General features: G+C 57.3%; 4 protein-coding genes and 1 long non-coding RNA gene across 5 annotated transcripts; 3 read left to right on the top strand and 2 right to left on the bottom strand.

Annotated features, from left to right (window-relative positions):
• Positions 1 to 1317: 1317 nt before the first annotated feature.
• On the top strand, positions 1318 to 3079 carry LOC123594017 (EKC/KEOPS complex subunit LAGE3-like). Its single transcript, XM_045470574.1, has 3 exons — positions 1318 to 2077; positions 2391 to 2519; positions 2790 to 3079. The coding sequence occupies exons 1-3, from the start codon at positions 1833 to 1835 to the stop codon at positions 2926 to 2928; spliced, it is 513 nt and encodes a 170-aa protein (XP_045326530.1). The 5' UTR covers positions 1318 to 1832; the 3' UTR covers positions 2929 to 3079.
• A 2033-nt stretch (positions 3080 to 5112) lies between these two features.
• Positions 5113 to 7380, top strand: LOC123594008 (olfactory receptor 3A3-like). Its single transcript, XM_045470561.1, is given in 2 exon segments — positions 5113 to 6038; positions 6040 to 7380. Coding segments are annotated over 2 exon segments (993 nt in total). The 5' UTR covers positions 5113 to 5771; the 3' UTR covers positions 6766 to 7380.
• Positions 7381 to 10923: 3543 nt separating this feature from the next.
• On the bottom strand, positions 10924 to 12264 carry LOC123594012 (cancer/testis antigen 1-like). Its single transcript, XM_045470569.1, has 3 exons — positions 11910 to 12264; positions 11438 to 11566; positions 10924 to 11223 (listed from the first exon to the last, which is right to left on the bottom strand). Exons 1-3 carry the CDS (start codon positions 12197 to 12199, stop codon positions 11085 to 11087), a joined length of 558 nt encoding a protein of 185 aa, XP_045326525.1. The 5' UTR covers positions 12200 to 12264; the 3' UTR covers positions 10924 to 11084.
• A 295-nt stretch (positions 12265 to 12559) lies between these two features.
• Positions 12560 to 13819, bottom strand: LOC123594028. The gene is made up of 3 exons (XR_006710647.1): positions 13603 to 13819; positions 13083 to 13188; positions 12560 to 12709 (listed from the first exon to the last, which is right to left on the bottom strand). It is a non-coding gene; the product is annotated as an uncharacterized LOC123594028 (long non-coding RNA).
• A 347-nt stretch (positions 13820 to 14166) lies between these two features.
• Positions 14167 to 15928, top strand: LOC123594018 (EKC/KEOPS complex subunit LAGE3-like). Its single transcript, XM_045470576.1, has 3 exons — positions 14167 to 14926; positions 15240 to 15368; positions 15639 to 15928. The coding sequence occupies exons 1-3, from the start codon at positions 14682 to 14684 to the stop codon at positions 15775 to 15777; spliced, it is 513 nt and encodes a 170-aa protein (XP_045326532.1). The 5' UTR covers positions 14167 to 14681; the 3' UTR covers positions 15778 to 15928.
• Positions 15929 to 16568: the final 640 nt, after the last annotated feature.

Below are 16568 nucleotides of genomic sequence, written 5' to 3'. Positions count from 1 at the left end.
ATGGCCAGCTGAGCACCCCGCTTCCTTCGGGAGGAGCCCAGGCTCTGAGGAGTAGAAGGGGGGGCTGCAGGCTGGCCTCCCGCTTGACCTCGGAGCGGACCGTACCACAGTGGGGGGAGTGTGGCCCGCCTGCCCCCCTGCTGAGGCTGGGGGCCCCTAAGTGGGGAGGCGGGGCCGCAGGGCCCCTTCTGAGCAGGTCCCCCCCCCACCCCAGATCGTGTACTTCACGGCTACCTTCCCCTGCGTGGTCCTCGTCGTGCTGTTGGTGCGGGGAGTGCTGCTGCCCGGCGCCCTGGATGGCATCATCTGCTCTCTCAAGCCTGACTTGTGGAAGCACTCACTGGGTCGTGAGTGCCGGCACCACGTGGGGCGTAGAGATCACGCACACAAGGATGTCAAAGAATTGAAAACACTAAAGGTCATGTAAAGTCACTGTGAACCTTTTGGGGGAGAAATACACAAAAAAGAAGTGGGGACCACCCTCAGTCCCACCACACAGAGATACGAGGTGTTTACACGTCAGGCTACCGTTGCAGGATTTCCGCGCACGTATACAGCAGCTTGGTAAGTTGGGATTTTAGTGATTTCCCTTTTGCACTGTGGTTTTTCCTATGCGACCGCATCCCTGTTCTCCGTGGCCACTAACTACTTTAGCTCCAGTCGCCATCCCTTCCCTCCTTGCCTCCTACTGGCAGGCTTGCCCCCCGACGGGAGCCGCTTCGTGACCTTCCCAGACCGCCGGTCGGACCCGCACCTGTGCTCAGTCGCCCCCTCCAAAGGCCGCTTTGGTGTGTCCACCTGTACCGGGGAAGGGGACGGGGTGCGGGGCCGTGTCCGTCTGGGCCGTGGCCCATCTCCCTCCACGAACCGCTGCGAGGTCGTGGAGCCCCACGTGCTGGGGACACTGAGCCCAAGGAAGAGGCAGGGCCCTCTGGACAACAGGCCGTGGTGCCTGGCGGCCTCCCACGAGGTCTGGGGAGGGGCTAGGGGTGTGGGGAGGGGGTGGAGCTGAGGTAGGACTGGTTTGCGTGGGTGCAGTGGGGTCACACGTCACAGCGCCTGGCGACGATTGGTGAGGGAGCAGCCGCTGGAGAGGCGGCCGAGGGCGGGGTCTCTGGGAGCCCAGGGCAGAGCTGGCTTCGGGGCACGGGCGCGGGAAGCAGTCCCGGCCCGGGGAGGAACACAGGGGGTCTGTTTGCTCTGGCGCTCCTGGGAGCCCCCTTGCTTTGGATGCTTGGGGGCGGAGCCTTAGGAGGGAGCCCTCGTTGGCTAGGAGGACAAGGGTTGGCGGGGGGGGGGGGGGGGAGTCTCTAGGGGCTCCTGGCAGAGCTGGCTGGGCGGGAACCAGTCAGGCGCCCAAGGGAATGGCCGGGAGGTGGGGGTGGGGAAATGTTGGCCTCGGCGCTCCCGGGAGGCCGGGGTGACTTGCGTGGGCTTTATGAGGAAGCGCTCATAGTCTAGGTAAGCCAGGGGGTCTCCCAGGGCCCAAGGGCGGAAAGGCCCGGCTGGGCGGGCACCGGCCGCGGGCCTGGCGGCCTCCCTAGGAACCCTAGGAGCCCGTTGGCGCAGGCGCCTGGGGGTGGCGTCGAGCTGTGATAGGCGGGGCTTCCGCAGCCAGGGCCCGAGAGAGCCTGGGACGGCGTCGCTTTGGCGGGAACCGGCCACGCGCCCGGCAGCCTCCCGGCGGCCCGTTTGCGCGTGCGCGGGGAGGGCGGGGTCGGCGCGCGGGGCGGAGCTTCGGGAAGGAGCCGAAGCGCCTCAACCGCCAGCCGACTGGGCGAGCGGCAGGACCTGTGTTCGGGGGACTGGACCTGAGGCGGAGCCTGACGACCATGGAGGCGGCAGACGCAGCCGCAGGCTGCGAGGCGGGCGGCGCCGACAACGCCCGGGACGGCCAGGGGGGCCAGGAGGGCCAGGAGGGCCAGGGAGGCGGCCTCGGCCATGGCCTCGGAGGCGCGGACGCGGAGGCCGCGGTCGCTGGCGAGGCTCCGCGTGTCCCGCGACCACCTCACGCCCCGGGGCCAGGCGGAGATGCCCTCTCCACGGCCGGAAGGCCGGAAACCCGAATACACACTTTGTATCCTAGCCGAGGGGACAGCGGGGCATGGGCAGGGGGCGGAAAGGGAGAGGAGCTGTGGTAACCTGAGGTGCGCGGGGCAAGGATCTGAGAGCAGGGTGGTCCCGGGGTGGCTGGAGAGAGGTGGGGGAGGAGGAAGGAAGGAGAGCAGGGGGGAAACGGGTTCCCGGGGGCGGTGGGCGGACATGGGCCTGGTCACGGGGTGGCCGCGAGCCATTAGGGTCGGGAGTGGGTGGCCTCGTCAGGGTGGCCTGAGAAGGGGGCTCGGGCCCTAAGTGAGTCGTGGTGGTACCTTAACCGAATCTGCACCCAGCGCCCTCGGCGTGGCTTTCCCGTCCCAGTTGGAGGCGGAGATCGCCTGTGCGTCTTTCGCCCCATATCGGGAACTGTGTGGATGCCTTGTGGAGCAGCAGCTCACTGTGTTCGGCAGCGTCCTGGCCATGTTAGTTCTGGAAGGGCCGGGGTCGGGGTGGCTGCAGGTGGCGGGCCCAGTCTCCATGGGGGGTCGGGGGGGGGGCGCTCTCTGCTGGATCGTCGAGGGCTAGGTGCGGGCCAGGGCCCGCAGGCTCTAACAGCTGCACCTGCGGGTAGGGGGGTCGCTCCTGGGGGCGGGGAAGGGTGCAAGGGATGGGTACCTGGGCGGGGAGGGGAGCTGAGCGAGGAAGGGGAGGATCCACCACCTCCGACTGGATTGCCTTTTCTCCCCTCTCAGCCGCTGGAGAGCCGAAAACCCTTTCCTCCTCCGAATTTCCATCATCAACTTTCTTGACCAGCTTTGCGTGGTGATTCGGACCATGCAGCGCTTCCTGTTCCCGGTTCCCGCTAAGCCTGCGCTGGCGAGAGGGGGCTAAGGTCTAGCCTCGTGTCCCCGTCTGGGCGGTCCGTCCTTCCTAGGGCAGTGATTCCTGCACTAGCTGCCCCCTGAGGTGGGGGGCCTGCCTGGTCTTGTGAGGGCAATGAGGGCCCGAGCCCTTGGGCACTCATGGTCCCCTTGTGTTGTTTGCCATTTAAATGTTTGCTACTGCAAAAAAAAAAAAAAAAAAAAAAAAAAAAAAAACAATAAAAAATAAATAAATAAATAAATAAATAAATAAATGTTTGCTACTGCAGAAAATAAAACTGAGCTTTGCTATTCCCTGTTCCTTGTCAGTTGTGGCACCCCCGGATAGTCTTCCCTTTGTCCTCCGGTGGGGTGGGGGGGCGGGGCGGCTCCTGGGATGTCGACGTGCAAGTCGCGGAAGGTGGTAGAAGGCAGTTTGGGAACTGGCAGGACCCACGTGCGTCCTGTCCTTCGGTATCAAGGACTCTCACCATGTGGGAATATGCCCATCGTTTGCACGTTTCGCATGACTCCTGATGATGTCTTTCATCTAATGTGAACTTTTTATCCAAGCTCTTCAGAAACATTGAACGAGTGCAGGAAAGATGCATTAAGGCCGCCTGGCAGGCTCAGTCGGTTGAGCGTCTGACGGGCTCAGGTCATGGTCTCAAGGGTTTGTGAGTTTAAGCCCCCGTCTGGCTCTGTGCTGACAACTGGGAGCCCGGAGCCTGCTTCGGGTTCTGTGTCTCCCCCCTCTCTCTTTGCTCCTCCCCCACTCGCGCCCTGTCTCTCTCTCTCTGTGTCAAAAATAAACATTAAAACAGAAAAGAAAGAAAGGAAAAAAAGGCTTTCAGCTTCATGGATTTTCCTCTATTGTTTGTCCATTTAACGTTTTATTCATATCTCCTCTTAGCTTCATTCTTTCTTTCCTACTATGTATTTAGGTTTTGATTTTATGTCTTCTTCACAAAGTGACCCCTCTATCGGTAGCAAACGTCCTCCATCCCATCGTATTCCTTGTCCTGAAGTCTGTTCTGCCTGCTCTTAACATAGCTACTCACACTTTCTTATTAGAAGACTTGCATGGTGTATCTTTGCCCATCTTTTTACTTTTACCGTATCTGTGTCTTCATAGAGCGCATTTCCTATGCGTAGCATATAGTTTTGCTTTGCCTTTTTATCCAGTCTGGCAATCTCCGTGTTTTAGTTGCCACGTTTAGACCATTTAGAATAAATGTAACGAGGGATATCGTTGAGTTTAAATCTACCATCCTGCTATTTATTTTCTGTTTGCCCCATGTGTTCTGTGTTCCCCTCTCTGTCTTTTCGTGACTCCTTTCAGATTGAGTAATTTCTAGAAATTCACTTTCTCTCCGCCAGAGAAGTGTGCATATTAAGCCTCGGGTTCTAGGGATCCTAATATGTGTTTTACCTCATTATAGACCACCTTCAAGTCATTTCAAATCACTTCGCACGTAACGTAAGAGCATTACAGCAGTACCCTTCCAACTACCCACTGGTGTCCTTTGTGCTATTGTTGTCATACCTTTTATTTCTATAGCAGTTATACACCCCACGCCGTGTTGTCAATATTTTGCTTTAGATGGTTTGCGACGATTGAGAGACATTTTGAAGGGAGAAAAAATGTTTACTTTTACCCACATACTTTCCAATTCTGGAACCCTCTTCATTACTTCACGTAGGTCCAAGTTCCCACGTGGTATCATCCTTGCTTGTGGAGAACAACCTTTAACATTTGTTGTAGTGCAGGTTTTCCGCTGACAACGAGTTAATCTCAGCTTTTATATGTCCGAAAAAGTCTTTATTTTGCTTCCTTTTTTCATGGAGGCGAAATCGAGATAACATAAAATAAACCATCTGAGAGTGAACAGTCGAGTGGCATTTAGCACATTCCCATGTAAAAGGGTTGCCGAGCAGGGCTGGCACAATGAAGAGAGCAGCTGGGGAAATCGGACAAGCTAGCCTTGGATAGGAGGGCAGGGCTCTCTTCCACCGAGGCAGGGAATAGGCAAGGGCGTTTGCTGCTGTGGGCCAGTCCGAAGATGTGATATGGGGCACGGAGCTGACAGACTTCTTGCCCGATGGTCAGAGAGGAGAGGAGAGGAGAGGAGAGGAGAGGAGAGGAGAGGAGAGGAGAGAGAGGAGAGGAGAGGAGAGGAGAGGAGAGGAGAGGAGAGGAGGGAGAGCGTATCACAGAGGGCCTGGTAGGTCGCCGGGGGGACTTTGGCTTTGACGCTGAGTGAGATGGGAGGCACTGAAAGGTTCAGAGCGGGAGGAGGAGGGACCTGACTAGTGTCCTATCACTGCTCCTGAGTTGGGGCTCTGCTGGGTTGGTGAGGGTGAAATAAGGGGACCACTGCAGGTAATTACGAGGTCTAGGGTCCTTATTCAGGTCGAAGCTTCTGAGGGAGTGACTTTGATATCCTTACAGGAGGTGCATGCACCGTGGCTTCAAGGTCTGTGCACCTTGTCTTGGTGTGGGGTTACCGATTCCATTCTACTGACCTCTACCTTACCGCTGGCCTCCTGAACCTAGCCTCACTCCCCCGGTTCTGAGTCTTATTTTCTTAAGCTTGAAACCTGTCTCTTTTTCTTGTTGTTGTTGTCTCTGGACCTTCCCTCACCCCTGCTGCCTTGTGCAAATTGGAACTCCACACTTGGATCCTCATCTGACTCTGAGTTGGACTCTACAGGTGCAGGTTTCTGCGCGTGGTTCCGGGCAGCTGGGGAATGAGACCCGAGTGTCGCTGTTCCTTCTGGAAGGGCTGGCCGACGCAGAGGCGTTGAGGCCCTTGCTCTTTGTGATCTTTCTGCTGGTCCACAGCGTGGCTGGGCATTGCCAGCCTTACTGTGATGGACTCCCGACTCCACACTCCCATGTACGACTTCTTAGTCAACCTCTCACTGCTGGACACTGCCTATATCTCCAGCACGGGGCCTCAGGTGCTGGAACACCTGCTGGCAGCAGTGCGGACCGTGCCCTATTGTGCTTGTCTTCCCCAGATCTTCTTTCTCCACTTCCTGGCTCCCTGGGAGTGCTTCCTGCTCACAGCCATGGCCTATGACCGCTATGCAGCCATCGGCCGGCCACCGCACCACCTAGTCCTCATGGGCCGTCGGACGGACCCGGGCAGGAATGGCTTCCACCTCCCGCCTGCTTGCCTTGGCCGATGCGGTCGCCCACACCGTCCTTGCAGCTCCACTGAGGTTCTGCGGGCCTCGCCTCATCACCCACTTCTCCTGTGGCCTCCCTCCACTGACCGGACTCTCTTGCTCAAGCACGTGGGCCAGCGAACTTGCCCTGTTCGTCTTCAGTTTCGTGCTGGCTCTTGCAGCCCGTGCCCCGGTTGCGATCTCCTGTGTACGTGTTGTGGCTGCGATTCTCAGGATTCACTCCGCTGAGGGCCGAAGAGAAGCCTTTTCCACCTGTGGTGCTCACACCACCGTGGTCTGCATTTTCTACATCGCTCCAGTCCTCTGCTACATCCTCCCCAGCTCCGCGTGCTCTGGCTTGCGGGACCGGGTGCTCCCTGTGCCGTACGTCGTCCTCACCCCCATGCTCAACCCCGTCATCTACAGCATGCGAAACAAGGAGGTGAAGAGGGCTTTGTTCAAGGCCCTCGGGAAAGAAAGTGCCTCCTGGGCACCGGTCACATCAAATCAACGAGGAGTGTCCCCGGCTCAGGAGTTTCTCACATCCGAATGTGCTCCCAGTGCGAGGTGCCTGTCAGTCTCCACCTGCTCCACACCCCACCCTCGTCGCACACTGGATGCCGTATGGATCCCTCCCTGTACAATGTATTACACGAAGGCACCAATTTTGCTGTGGACCAGAGCCAGGCTGTGACGTTTGCATGGGACATGGGAAGGGGCGTGGCCCTCGTACACACTCTAGAGCCCCTCATCCCACGACACGCACTCAGCAGCCGTAGTGTAATGATTGATGAGGACATGACTGCCCGAATCAGCACGGCCGACGTCAGGTTCTCCTTCCAATGCCCTGGGCGCAGGTATGCACCTGCCTGGGTGGCCCCTGAAGCTCTGCACAAGAAGCCTGAAGATACAAACAGACGCTGAGCAGACACGGGGAGTTTTGCAGTGCTTCTGTGGGAACTGGTGACACGGGAGGTACCCTTTGCTGACCTCTCCAACACGGAGATTGGAATGAAGGTGGCACTGGAAGGCCTTCGGCCTACCATCCCACCAGGCATTTACCCCCGTGTGTGTAAGCTCATGAAGATCTTCTCCAGGGTGGGGCTGGCACATGCCAGTGCTTTGGGGGTGAATCCAATCACACAGGAGTTTGAAATTTCATGCACGTGATCCATTTGGTGAATCCTATTTTGGGTGCCAGGTTTCCCCCCATTTTCAGCAACGATCAAGTATTTCTGTTGCTCTTTCCCCCCCCCCCTTATTCTAAAACACTGCTTTCTATTTATGGAAGTAAAACATGGTCATTGCATAGGTTGTGCAGTTACAGAAACTTACAAAGTGACCAAAAAAGAAAAAAAAATGCCCTCTATAACCTCACCACCGCGAGAGAACCTCACTGTAAACATTTTGATGGTTTATTTCAGGTTTCTTCTTGCACTACAAATGTATGTGCACGGGCGCCTGGGTGGCTCAGCCGGTTGAGCGTCCGACTTCGGCTCAGGTCCTGATCTTGTGGTTCGTGAGTTCGGGTCCCGCGTCGGGCTCTGGTGCTGACAGCTCAGAGCCTGGAGCCTTGCTTTGGATTCTGTGTCCCCCTCTCTCTCCGCCCCACCCCTGCTGTGCTCTGTCTCTCTGTCTCTCTCTGTCTTTCAAAAAAAATGAATATACTTAAAAACGTTTTAAAAAACCAAATGTACGTGCATACACATTTAAAGTAGGAAAGCAAAACTGGAATCATAGTGCACTTACAGCTCCGAACGCTTAGATATTTAAATTTTTTTCCACTATAATGTATGCGTATTATAAAATCACTCATGCCTTACACAAAGGTGTGTTGTTAGAAAGTAAAAATTTCCCGTAAACTCAGTGTCTGCAGTAACCATCATGACCAGTTTTACGTGTGTCCTCCCAGACTTTTTCCTAGGATATATTCATCTGCGTTTATAACGGTTTTTCTTTTGCTTGTTTGCATACATAGGTTCATACCGATCAAGTAGGCAGTTGGTTAGACATGAGCCAGAGGCAAAGGCGGTGTTAAATAGGTGACACGTTAGAAGCCTGAGGGCACAATGTCCTGACTTTGTGGCTGTTAACATCCTGGTCCTATGGCTTCCAACACCCCCAGGTTGACAGACCAAGGGCCACAGGTGCAGAACAGGGGCTCTCCTCTTCAACCTTGGCCTCAGGGTAACCTACAGCTTCATTATAATAGATTTACATCGTTTTGTTTTCAACTCTCCCCGCCCAAGGGAAGATGGCCATGGACTCTTCTGGCCAGAACCTTGTGGGTGGGGCCAGAAAAACTCCCCCTCCCAACCGGTAGGAGGAGTTGCTCATATGATGGGAAGCACCCTCAGTGGGAGACCCCCCCTAGCTGTGACCCATCCGGAACCTATGCAAACATACAGAGAAAAGACACCCCAAACCCCAGACACCTCTGGGCCTGTCCGCTCTGCCACCTGGAGAGTGCACTGTCCTTAATAAACTGCTTTGTGCTTGCTACTTTCCTTCTGGCTGTCCTTATTTGAGCGCAGATCCTCATGGAAACGTTCCGTGGGGGATCCAAGAGTGGAGGCTTCCATTCACGCTATGTAGACGCTCCCACTGGTAAACAATACCCTGTACCAAATTGGCTGTTTATAATCCTTATTCCAGGAATCCCATGGTCCTGTCATTTGTACAATCTTCTACTGGGCTGTTTGTGTCTTTTATGGATTTATTTGCTAAGGGTCACTTGTGTTTTGAAGATACTCACTTTAGTTTGCCCTTTGGGTTACTCATGTCTTCCTAACTTGTCTTTCCATTTTATTTATGATGTTTTCTTCCCTAACAGAGCTTAACACCTTTGTGTAATTAGACACTGGTGTTGGTTTATTTGTGGTTGTGGCTGTTCGCTTCTGGATTTTGCATCCTGCTTTGTTTACTGTTTGACTTAAGAATAAGGTCAAGACCGGCTTTCTTTTTCTTCTGACTCGAGTAACCCAAATAATTTCACCATTGTTCTTTACGTACTCTTTCAAGTTGGGTTTGACTCTGGCTTCTGGCTCTTCATTTTACATCTCTTTCTCCAGGCACAGCTCTGGCTTGGTCCCTTAGAACACTGCTTGTGTCCTGGCTGAGAAACCTTACCCTCCCATGAGGACATGGGACTTGTGCTCGACTTTGGACATCAACTTTGCAGCCACCCATCTGGGCCTTTCTCCCCATATCCTTCACTCTCCTACATAGTAGAATAATGCTCCCTCAGCCGCTAACCAGGTAATATGCCGTAATTACAGAAACCTGGATCAGTAGGTCATGGGGGAATGTACAGTTCCTACAAGATCGTGAACTCAATAACCTGAAAACTCCATCACCACCGAAACTAGGGTTGTGTATATTTAAACATATATAGAAATATATTTCAATTTCTTTTATTTCTTTTGAGAGAGCGCGCACACATGCACGTGAGCGGGGGTTGGGGAAGCAGAAAGAGAGAGAGAGAGAGAGAGAGAGAGAGAGAATCTCAAGATGGCTCCATGCTCAGCACAGGGCCCTATGCAGGGCTCTATGCCAAGAACTGTGAGATCATGACCTGAGCCAAAATCAAGAGTCAGACGCTTCACCAACTGAGCCACCCAGGTGCCCCTGTACAATCTTTTTAAACAAAATATTCATAGTAGTAGTATTTATAATAGGTTTTTCTTAATGAAAGAAGAAAACCCCAAATGCTCCAGTATCCCCAGTGCAACAGTCCCCTAATCCACTGATGCCCTAACCTCTCTCTCTCTCACCTCGTTCTTGTCCTCATGTTTCTCCCTGCGCCCTTCGAAGGGCAATCCAAGCTGAGCCTATCAAATCTCTCTGTCGGCCGGTCTGTCTGTCTTCCTCTGTCTCTGTCTGTCCCTTCTCCCACACCAATCCCAACTTTCTCTACTGTATCCTTCAGGCCGTTTCCTCAGAGAGGCCATCCCAGATCACCTAGCCCAAATTTGCTGGAGAAACAAACGTGCAAGAAGAAATGAAGATGCAGGTTTAGACCCTGGTGAAGACGACATTTCGATTCAGCGGACACATATGGATTAGTCAATAAATGACATTGAGACACCTGAGGAACCTTGGGGGGAAGGGGACAAAATTAGACCAATGTCATCTTTCACACCACAATAAATTCCTTGTGTGTTAACATTTCAAAGTACTAGAAGATGGCATGAGGGACAAATTTTTATAATTTTACAGTGGGGATGGCTTTCCCTTGGACATAAACTACAAAAATCATAATGACAAAAATGTACCACTTGCATACATTAAAAAAAAAAAAAAGAGGTTAGAGAGGGAGGGAGCCAAAACATAAGAGATTCTTAAAAACTGAGAACAAACTGAGGGTTGATGGGGGGGAGGGTGGGTGATGGGTATTGAGGAGGGCCCCTGTCGGGATGAGCACTGGGTGTTGTATGGAAACCAATTTGACAATAAATTTCATATGTAAATACAAGAAAAAGTTAAAAACCCTCCAGTACAGAAAAGAACTATAAACAAGAATTCAGTGAAGCAATGAGGAAGGAAAGTATTTTCAATTACTTTGGCCAAGATTTGGTATCTCTTGTATATAAAGAGCATTCACCCATCAATAAGTAAAATATGACTATTCCAACTGAAAAATTAATCAACGAGGGCCGCCTGGGTGGCTCAGTCAGTTAAGCACCTGAGTCGGTTTCGGCTCAGGTCATGATCTCACGGTTGGTGGGTTCAAGCACTGCGTCGGGCTCTGCACTCACAGCACAGGAACTGCTTGGGTTCTCTCTCTCTCTCTCTCTCTCTCTCTCTCTGCCCTCTCCTTTGCTCTGACACAGTAGCTGAAAATACACTCAGATGCGGAAAAATAGTTTTATTTTCTGCTGTAAGAACGCCCCTCCTCCAGCAATAGGGAAAAACAAGGCCCAAAGTCCAATACAAACAATTAGACCCCCGTAATAAAGCGGCAACCAGCATCGGAATGGACGCCCGAGGGAAGGAAGGGACGCTAGGTTACAATTAGCCCCTTTTGCCTGGCTCCGGCAGTCTGAAAAACGGGGGCACGAAGCGCTGCATGGTCGAAACCAACAGGGAAAGCTGGTCAAGACAGGAGGCGATGGAAACCTGGAGTTGGCCAGGGTCTTCGGCAGTCAGTCGGCTAAAAGTGAGGGAAAAAGAAAATCCAAATGAAATGTCATCACTCTTGCCCCTATCTCTCTGCCCCCCCTCAGGTGGCCGCAGGCTCAGGGTGCCACACCCTACCTCTTTGGACCTAACCTTTGGTGTCTCCAATTCACTATTAGAACGGCCCTCAGGAGATAGGCCCTAGCGACCTGACACCACCCCCCACGAGGGACCCGTTTGGAACTAACATAACTAGGACGTTGCCGGATACCGTGAACTCCTTCCCAACTGCCCCGACCTGGGGCTGGCCCTGTGTCGCCAGACACTGGTGGGCCACCTGTGCCTCCGTGGGTGACGGGAAAGGCATGGTGACGTAGCTGGTAGCCATTCGGTTAAGGCATCATCGAAAACCGATCGCGTCGGTGCCTCAGGCGTCCCGACCACTCCGAGGCCTGCTTTCCCCACGGCCGCTCTCCCCCCGCCTCCATCCTCTCAGGTCCGCTCCCCTCCTTCCTGGTCCATCAGGCCGCCTCTCCCCGCCACCCCTCCGGGCCACCCCTGGCCCATCCGCCCCCCCGGACCGGTCCCTCCGGTGCCCCGGTCCCCCCCTCCCCTCCTTGCCCTGGACCCCCAGGCTGAACCCCCTGCCTTCCGCTCCCCGCCCCGTCGCCTCCTCTAGGCCCATCGCCCCGGCCACCCGCCACTCGGCCGAGAGGATACAACTGCAGCGGCCGGCTCCCCGGCCCTCCGGCTGTGGGCCCGCCTTGCCCACCGGGTCCCGGCAAAGGGTGTCCGCCAAGCCCTGGCACGGCAGCTGCGCCGGGGACGGGAGCACATGGCGCCTGCGCGACCCGCGGGGCCGCACGGGCCGCGGCACACTCCTCTCCCTCACCACCTCCGCCGGGGCCCTCGTGGCCTCCGGGGCCATCTGGGACACCGCGGTCTCCCGGGCCACGCTGACCCTCGGGACCGCCGGCCCCACCGCCTGCGCCTCGATCTGTGGCCTCCATGGTTCCCCGGCCTGGACTTCGGCTGAACCGCCGAGGGAACGAACGAACCAACCAACCAACGCGGCTCCCTCAGGAAGCGGGTGACATCACCTGCGCTCCCCACGCACCTGCGCAAACCGGCCCGAGGCCAATGCCCAGAATCCCCTCCAGTAGGCCACTGGCGCGGCCCGCCCCTCCCCCCAAGCGTGTGTCTGCGCAGGCGCCAGCCGGGCGGGCGCACGTGCGAGCAGCCCGCTGACCGCCGCCCGCCCGGGTCCCGGGCATCAGCGACAGCCAGCTGAACTTGCCTGTGTCGGGCAACCCCGCCCCAGTTTCCCTCTCTTCCTCACTCGCTACTTCCTCACTCTCTGCTTGGCGGCCAGCCTGGGGGGACCCGGCCCGTGGCCCTCCCTTGCCTACCTGTCCTGCTCTGCTGAGGGTGGGACGGAGGCAGAGGTCTTCGCGGTCACCTCGCTGTCGCCTCTGTCTCCGGCCGGCCCAGTCCACTCCGTCCTGCCCAGGACCCTGCCTCTGTGCAGAGAACCACAGGAGGCATGGGACCTGCCTCCAGGCCGATGTCCTGCTCCCCACCCGGGGAAGGTCCTGCCTCCGCCCTCCCTCTCTACAGCTGACCTGTCCTTGCGGGGGCGGCCGATGGCCAGCTGAGCACCCCGCTTCCTTCGGGAGGAGCCCAGGCTCTGAGGAGTAGAAGGGGGGGCTGCAGGCTGGCCTCCCGCTTGACCTCGGAGCGGACCGTACCACAGTGGGGGGAGTGTGGCCCGCCTGCCCCCCTGCTGAGGCTGGGGGCCCCTAAGTGGGGAGGCGGGGCCGCAGGGCCCCTTCTGAGCAGGTCCCCCCCCCACCGTCCCCCCCCCCCACCCCAGATCGTGTACTTCACGGCTACCTTCCCCTGCGTGGTCCTCGTCGTGCTGTTGGTGCGGGGAGTGCTGCTGCCCGGCGCCCTGGATGGCATCATCTGCTCTCTCAAGCCTGACTTGTGGAAGCACTCACTGGGTCGTGAGTGCCGGCACCACGTGGGGCGTAGAGATCACGCACACAAGGATGTCAAAGAATTGAAAACACTAAAGGTCATGTAAAGTCATTCTGAACCTTTTGGGGGAGAAATACACAAAAAAGAAGTGGGGACCACCCTCAGTCCCACCACACAGAGATACGAGGTGTTTACACGTCAGGCTACCGTTGCAGGATTTCCGCGCACGTATACAGCAGCTTGGTAAGTTGGGATTTTAGTGATTTCCCTTTTGCACTGTGGTTTTTCCTATGCGACCGCATCCCTGTTCTCCGTGGCCACTAACTACTTTAGCTCCAGTCGCCATCCCTTCCCTCCTTGCCTCCTACTGGCAGGCTTGCCCCCCGACGGGAGCCGCTTCGTGACCTTCCCAGACCGCCGGTCTGACCCGCACCTGTGCTCAGTCGCCCCCTCCAAAGGCCGCTTTGGTGTGTCCACCTGTACCGGGGAAGGGGACGGGGTGCGGGGCCGTGTCCGTCTGGGCCGTGGCCCATCTCCCTCCACGAACCGCTGCGAGGTCGTGGAGCCCCACGTGCTGGGGACACTGAGCCCAAGGAAGAGGCAGGGCCCTCTGGACAACAGGCCGTGGTGCCTGGCGGCCTCCCACGAGGTCTGGGGAGGGGCTAGGGGTGTGGGGAGGGGGTGGAGCTGAGGTAGGACTGGTTTGCGTGGGTGCAGTGGGGTCACACGTCACAGCGCCTGGCGACGATTGGTGAGGGAGCAGCCGCTGGAGAGGCGGCCGAGGGCGGGGTCTCTGGGAGCCCAGGGCAGAGCTGGCTTCGGGGCACGGGCGCGGGAAGCAGTCCCGGCCCGGGGAGGAACACAGGGGGTCTGTTTGCTCTGGCGCTCCTGGGAGCCCCCTTGCTTTGGATGCTTGGGGGCGGAGCCTTAGGAGGGAGCCCTCGTTGGCTAGGAGGACAAGGGTTGGCGGGGGGGGGGGGGGGGGAGTCTCTAGGGGCTCCTGGCAGAGCTGGCTGGGCGGGAACCAGTCAGGCGCCCAAGGGAATGGCCGGGAGGTGGGGGTGGGGAAATGTTGGCCTCGGCGCTCCCGGGAGGCCGGGGTGACTTGCGTGGGCTTTATGAGGAAGCGCTCATAGTCTAGGTAAGCCAGGGGGTCTCCCAGGGCCCAAGGGCGGAAAGGCCCGGCTGGGCGGGCACCGGCCGCGGGCCTGGCGGCCTCCCTAGGAACCCTAGGAGCCCGTTGGCGCAGGCGCCTGGGGGTGGCGTCGAGCTGTGATAGGCGGGGCTTCCGCAGCCAGGGCCCGAGAGAGCCTGGGACGGCGTCGCTTTGGCGGGAACCGGCCACGCGCCCGGCAGCCTCCCGGCGGCCCGTTTGCGCGTGCGCGGGGAGGGCGGGGTCGGCGCGCGGGGCGGAGCTTCGGGAAGGAGCCGAAGCGCCTCAACCGCCAGCCGACTGGGCGAGCGGCAGGACCTGTGTTCGGGGGACTGGACCTGAGGCGGAGCCTGACGACCATGGAGGCGGCAGACGCAGCCGCAGGCTGCGAGGCGGGCGGCGCCGACAACGCCCGGGACGGCCAGGGGGGCCAGGAGGGCCAGGAGGGCCAGGGAGGCGGCCTCGGCCATGGCCTCGGAGGCGCGGACGCGGAGGCCGCGGTCGCTGGCGAGGCTCCGCGTGTCCCGCGACCACCTCACGCCCCGGGGCCAGGCGGAGATGCCCTCTCCACGGCCGGAAGGCCGGAAACCCGAATACACACTTTGTATCCTAGCCGAGGGGACAGCGGGGCATGGGCAGGGGGCGGAAAGGGAGAGGAGCTGTGGTAACCTGAGGTGCGCGGGGCAAGGATCTGAGAGCAGGGTGGTCCCGGGGTGGCTGGAGAGAGGTGGGGGAGGAGGAAGGAAGGAGAGCAGGGGGGAAACGGGTTCCCGGGGGCGGTGGGCGGACATGGGCCTGGTCACGGGGTGGCCGCGAGCCATTAGGGTCGGGAGTGGGTGGCCTCGTCAGGGTGGCCTGAGAAGGGGGCTCGGGCCCTAAGTGAGTCGTGGTGGTACCTTAACCGAATCTGCACCCAGCGCCCTCGGCGTGGCTTTCCCGTCCCAGTTGGAGGCGGAGATCGCCTGTGCGTCTTTCGCCCCATATCGGGAACTGTGTGGATGCCTTGTGGAGCAGCAGCTCACTGTGTTCGGCAGCGTCCTGGCCATGTTAGTTCTGGAAGGGCCGGGGTCGGGGTGGCTGCAGGTGGCGGGCCCAGTCTCCATGGGGGGTCGGGGGGGGGGCGCTCTCTGCTGGATCGTCGAGGGCTAGGTGCGGGCCAGGGCCCGCAGGCTCTAACAGCTGCACCTGCGGGTAGGGGGGTCGCTCCTGGGGGCGGGGAAGGGTGCAAGGGATGGGTACCTGGGCGGGGAGGGGAGCTGAGCGAGGAAGGGGAGGATCCACCACCTCCGACTGGATTGCCTTTTCTCCCCTCTCAGCCGCTGGAGAGCCGAAAACCCTTTCCTCCTCCGAATTTCCATCATCAACTTTCTTGACCAGCTTTGCGTGGTGATTCGGACCATGCAGCGCTTCCTGTTCCCGGTTCCCGCTAAGCCTGCGCTGGCGAGAGGGGGCTAAGGTCTAGCCTCGTGTCCCCGTCTGGGCGGTCCGTCCTTCCTAGGGCAGTGATTCCTGCACTAGCTGCCCCCTGAGGTGGGGGGCCTGCCTGGTCTTGTGAGGGCAATGAGGGCCCGAGCCCTTGGGCACTCATGGTCCCCTTGTGTTGTTTGCCATTTAAATGTTTGCTACTGCAAAAAAAAAAAAAAAAAAAAAAAAAAAAAAATAAAAAATAAATAAATAAATAAATAAATAAATAAATAAATAAATGTTTGCTACTGCAGAAAATAAAACTGAGCTTTGCTATTCCCTGTTCCTTGTCAGTTGTGGCACCCCCGGATAGTCTTCCCTTTGTCCTCCGGTGGGGGCGGGGGGGCGGGGCGGCTCCTGGGATGTCGACGTGCAAGTCGCGGAAGGTGGTAGAAGGCAGTTTGGGAACTGGCAGGACCCACGTGCGTCCTGTCCTTCGGTATCAAGGACTCTCACCATGTGGGAATATGCCCATCGTTTGCACGTTTCGCATGACTCCTGATGATGTCTTTCATCTAATGTGAACTTTTTATCCAAGCTCTTCAAGTATCACAGAAACCTCTTGAAACTCTTGTTGACACCCAAGGAACACCATTTTTCTTTATTTTTAATTTATTGAAACATTTTAGTTTTAAGTAATCTTTACATCCATTGTGGGGCTCGAACTCACACCCTCGAGATCGAGAGTCGCTTACTCCGCCGACTGAGTCTGCTGGGCACCCCCAGGGAACACAGTTTAGAAGACTGATATGATTTTTGTTTAAAAGCGTTCGAGTTAAAAA

This window comes from Leopardus geoffroyi, chromosome X (assembly GCF_018350155.1).
Source record: "Leopardus geoffroyi isolate Oge1 chromosome X, O.geoffroyi_Oge1_pat1.0, whole genome shotgun sequence".
In the NCBI taxonomy this organism is placed as follows: domain Eukaryota; kingdom Metazoa; phylum Chordata; class Mammalia; order Carnivora; family Felidae; genus Leopardus; species Leopardus geoffroyi.
This window is presented reverse-complemented; position numbering and strand designations above follow the sequence as displayed.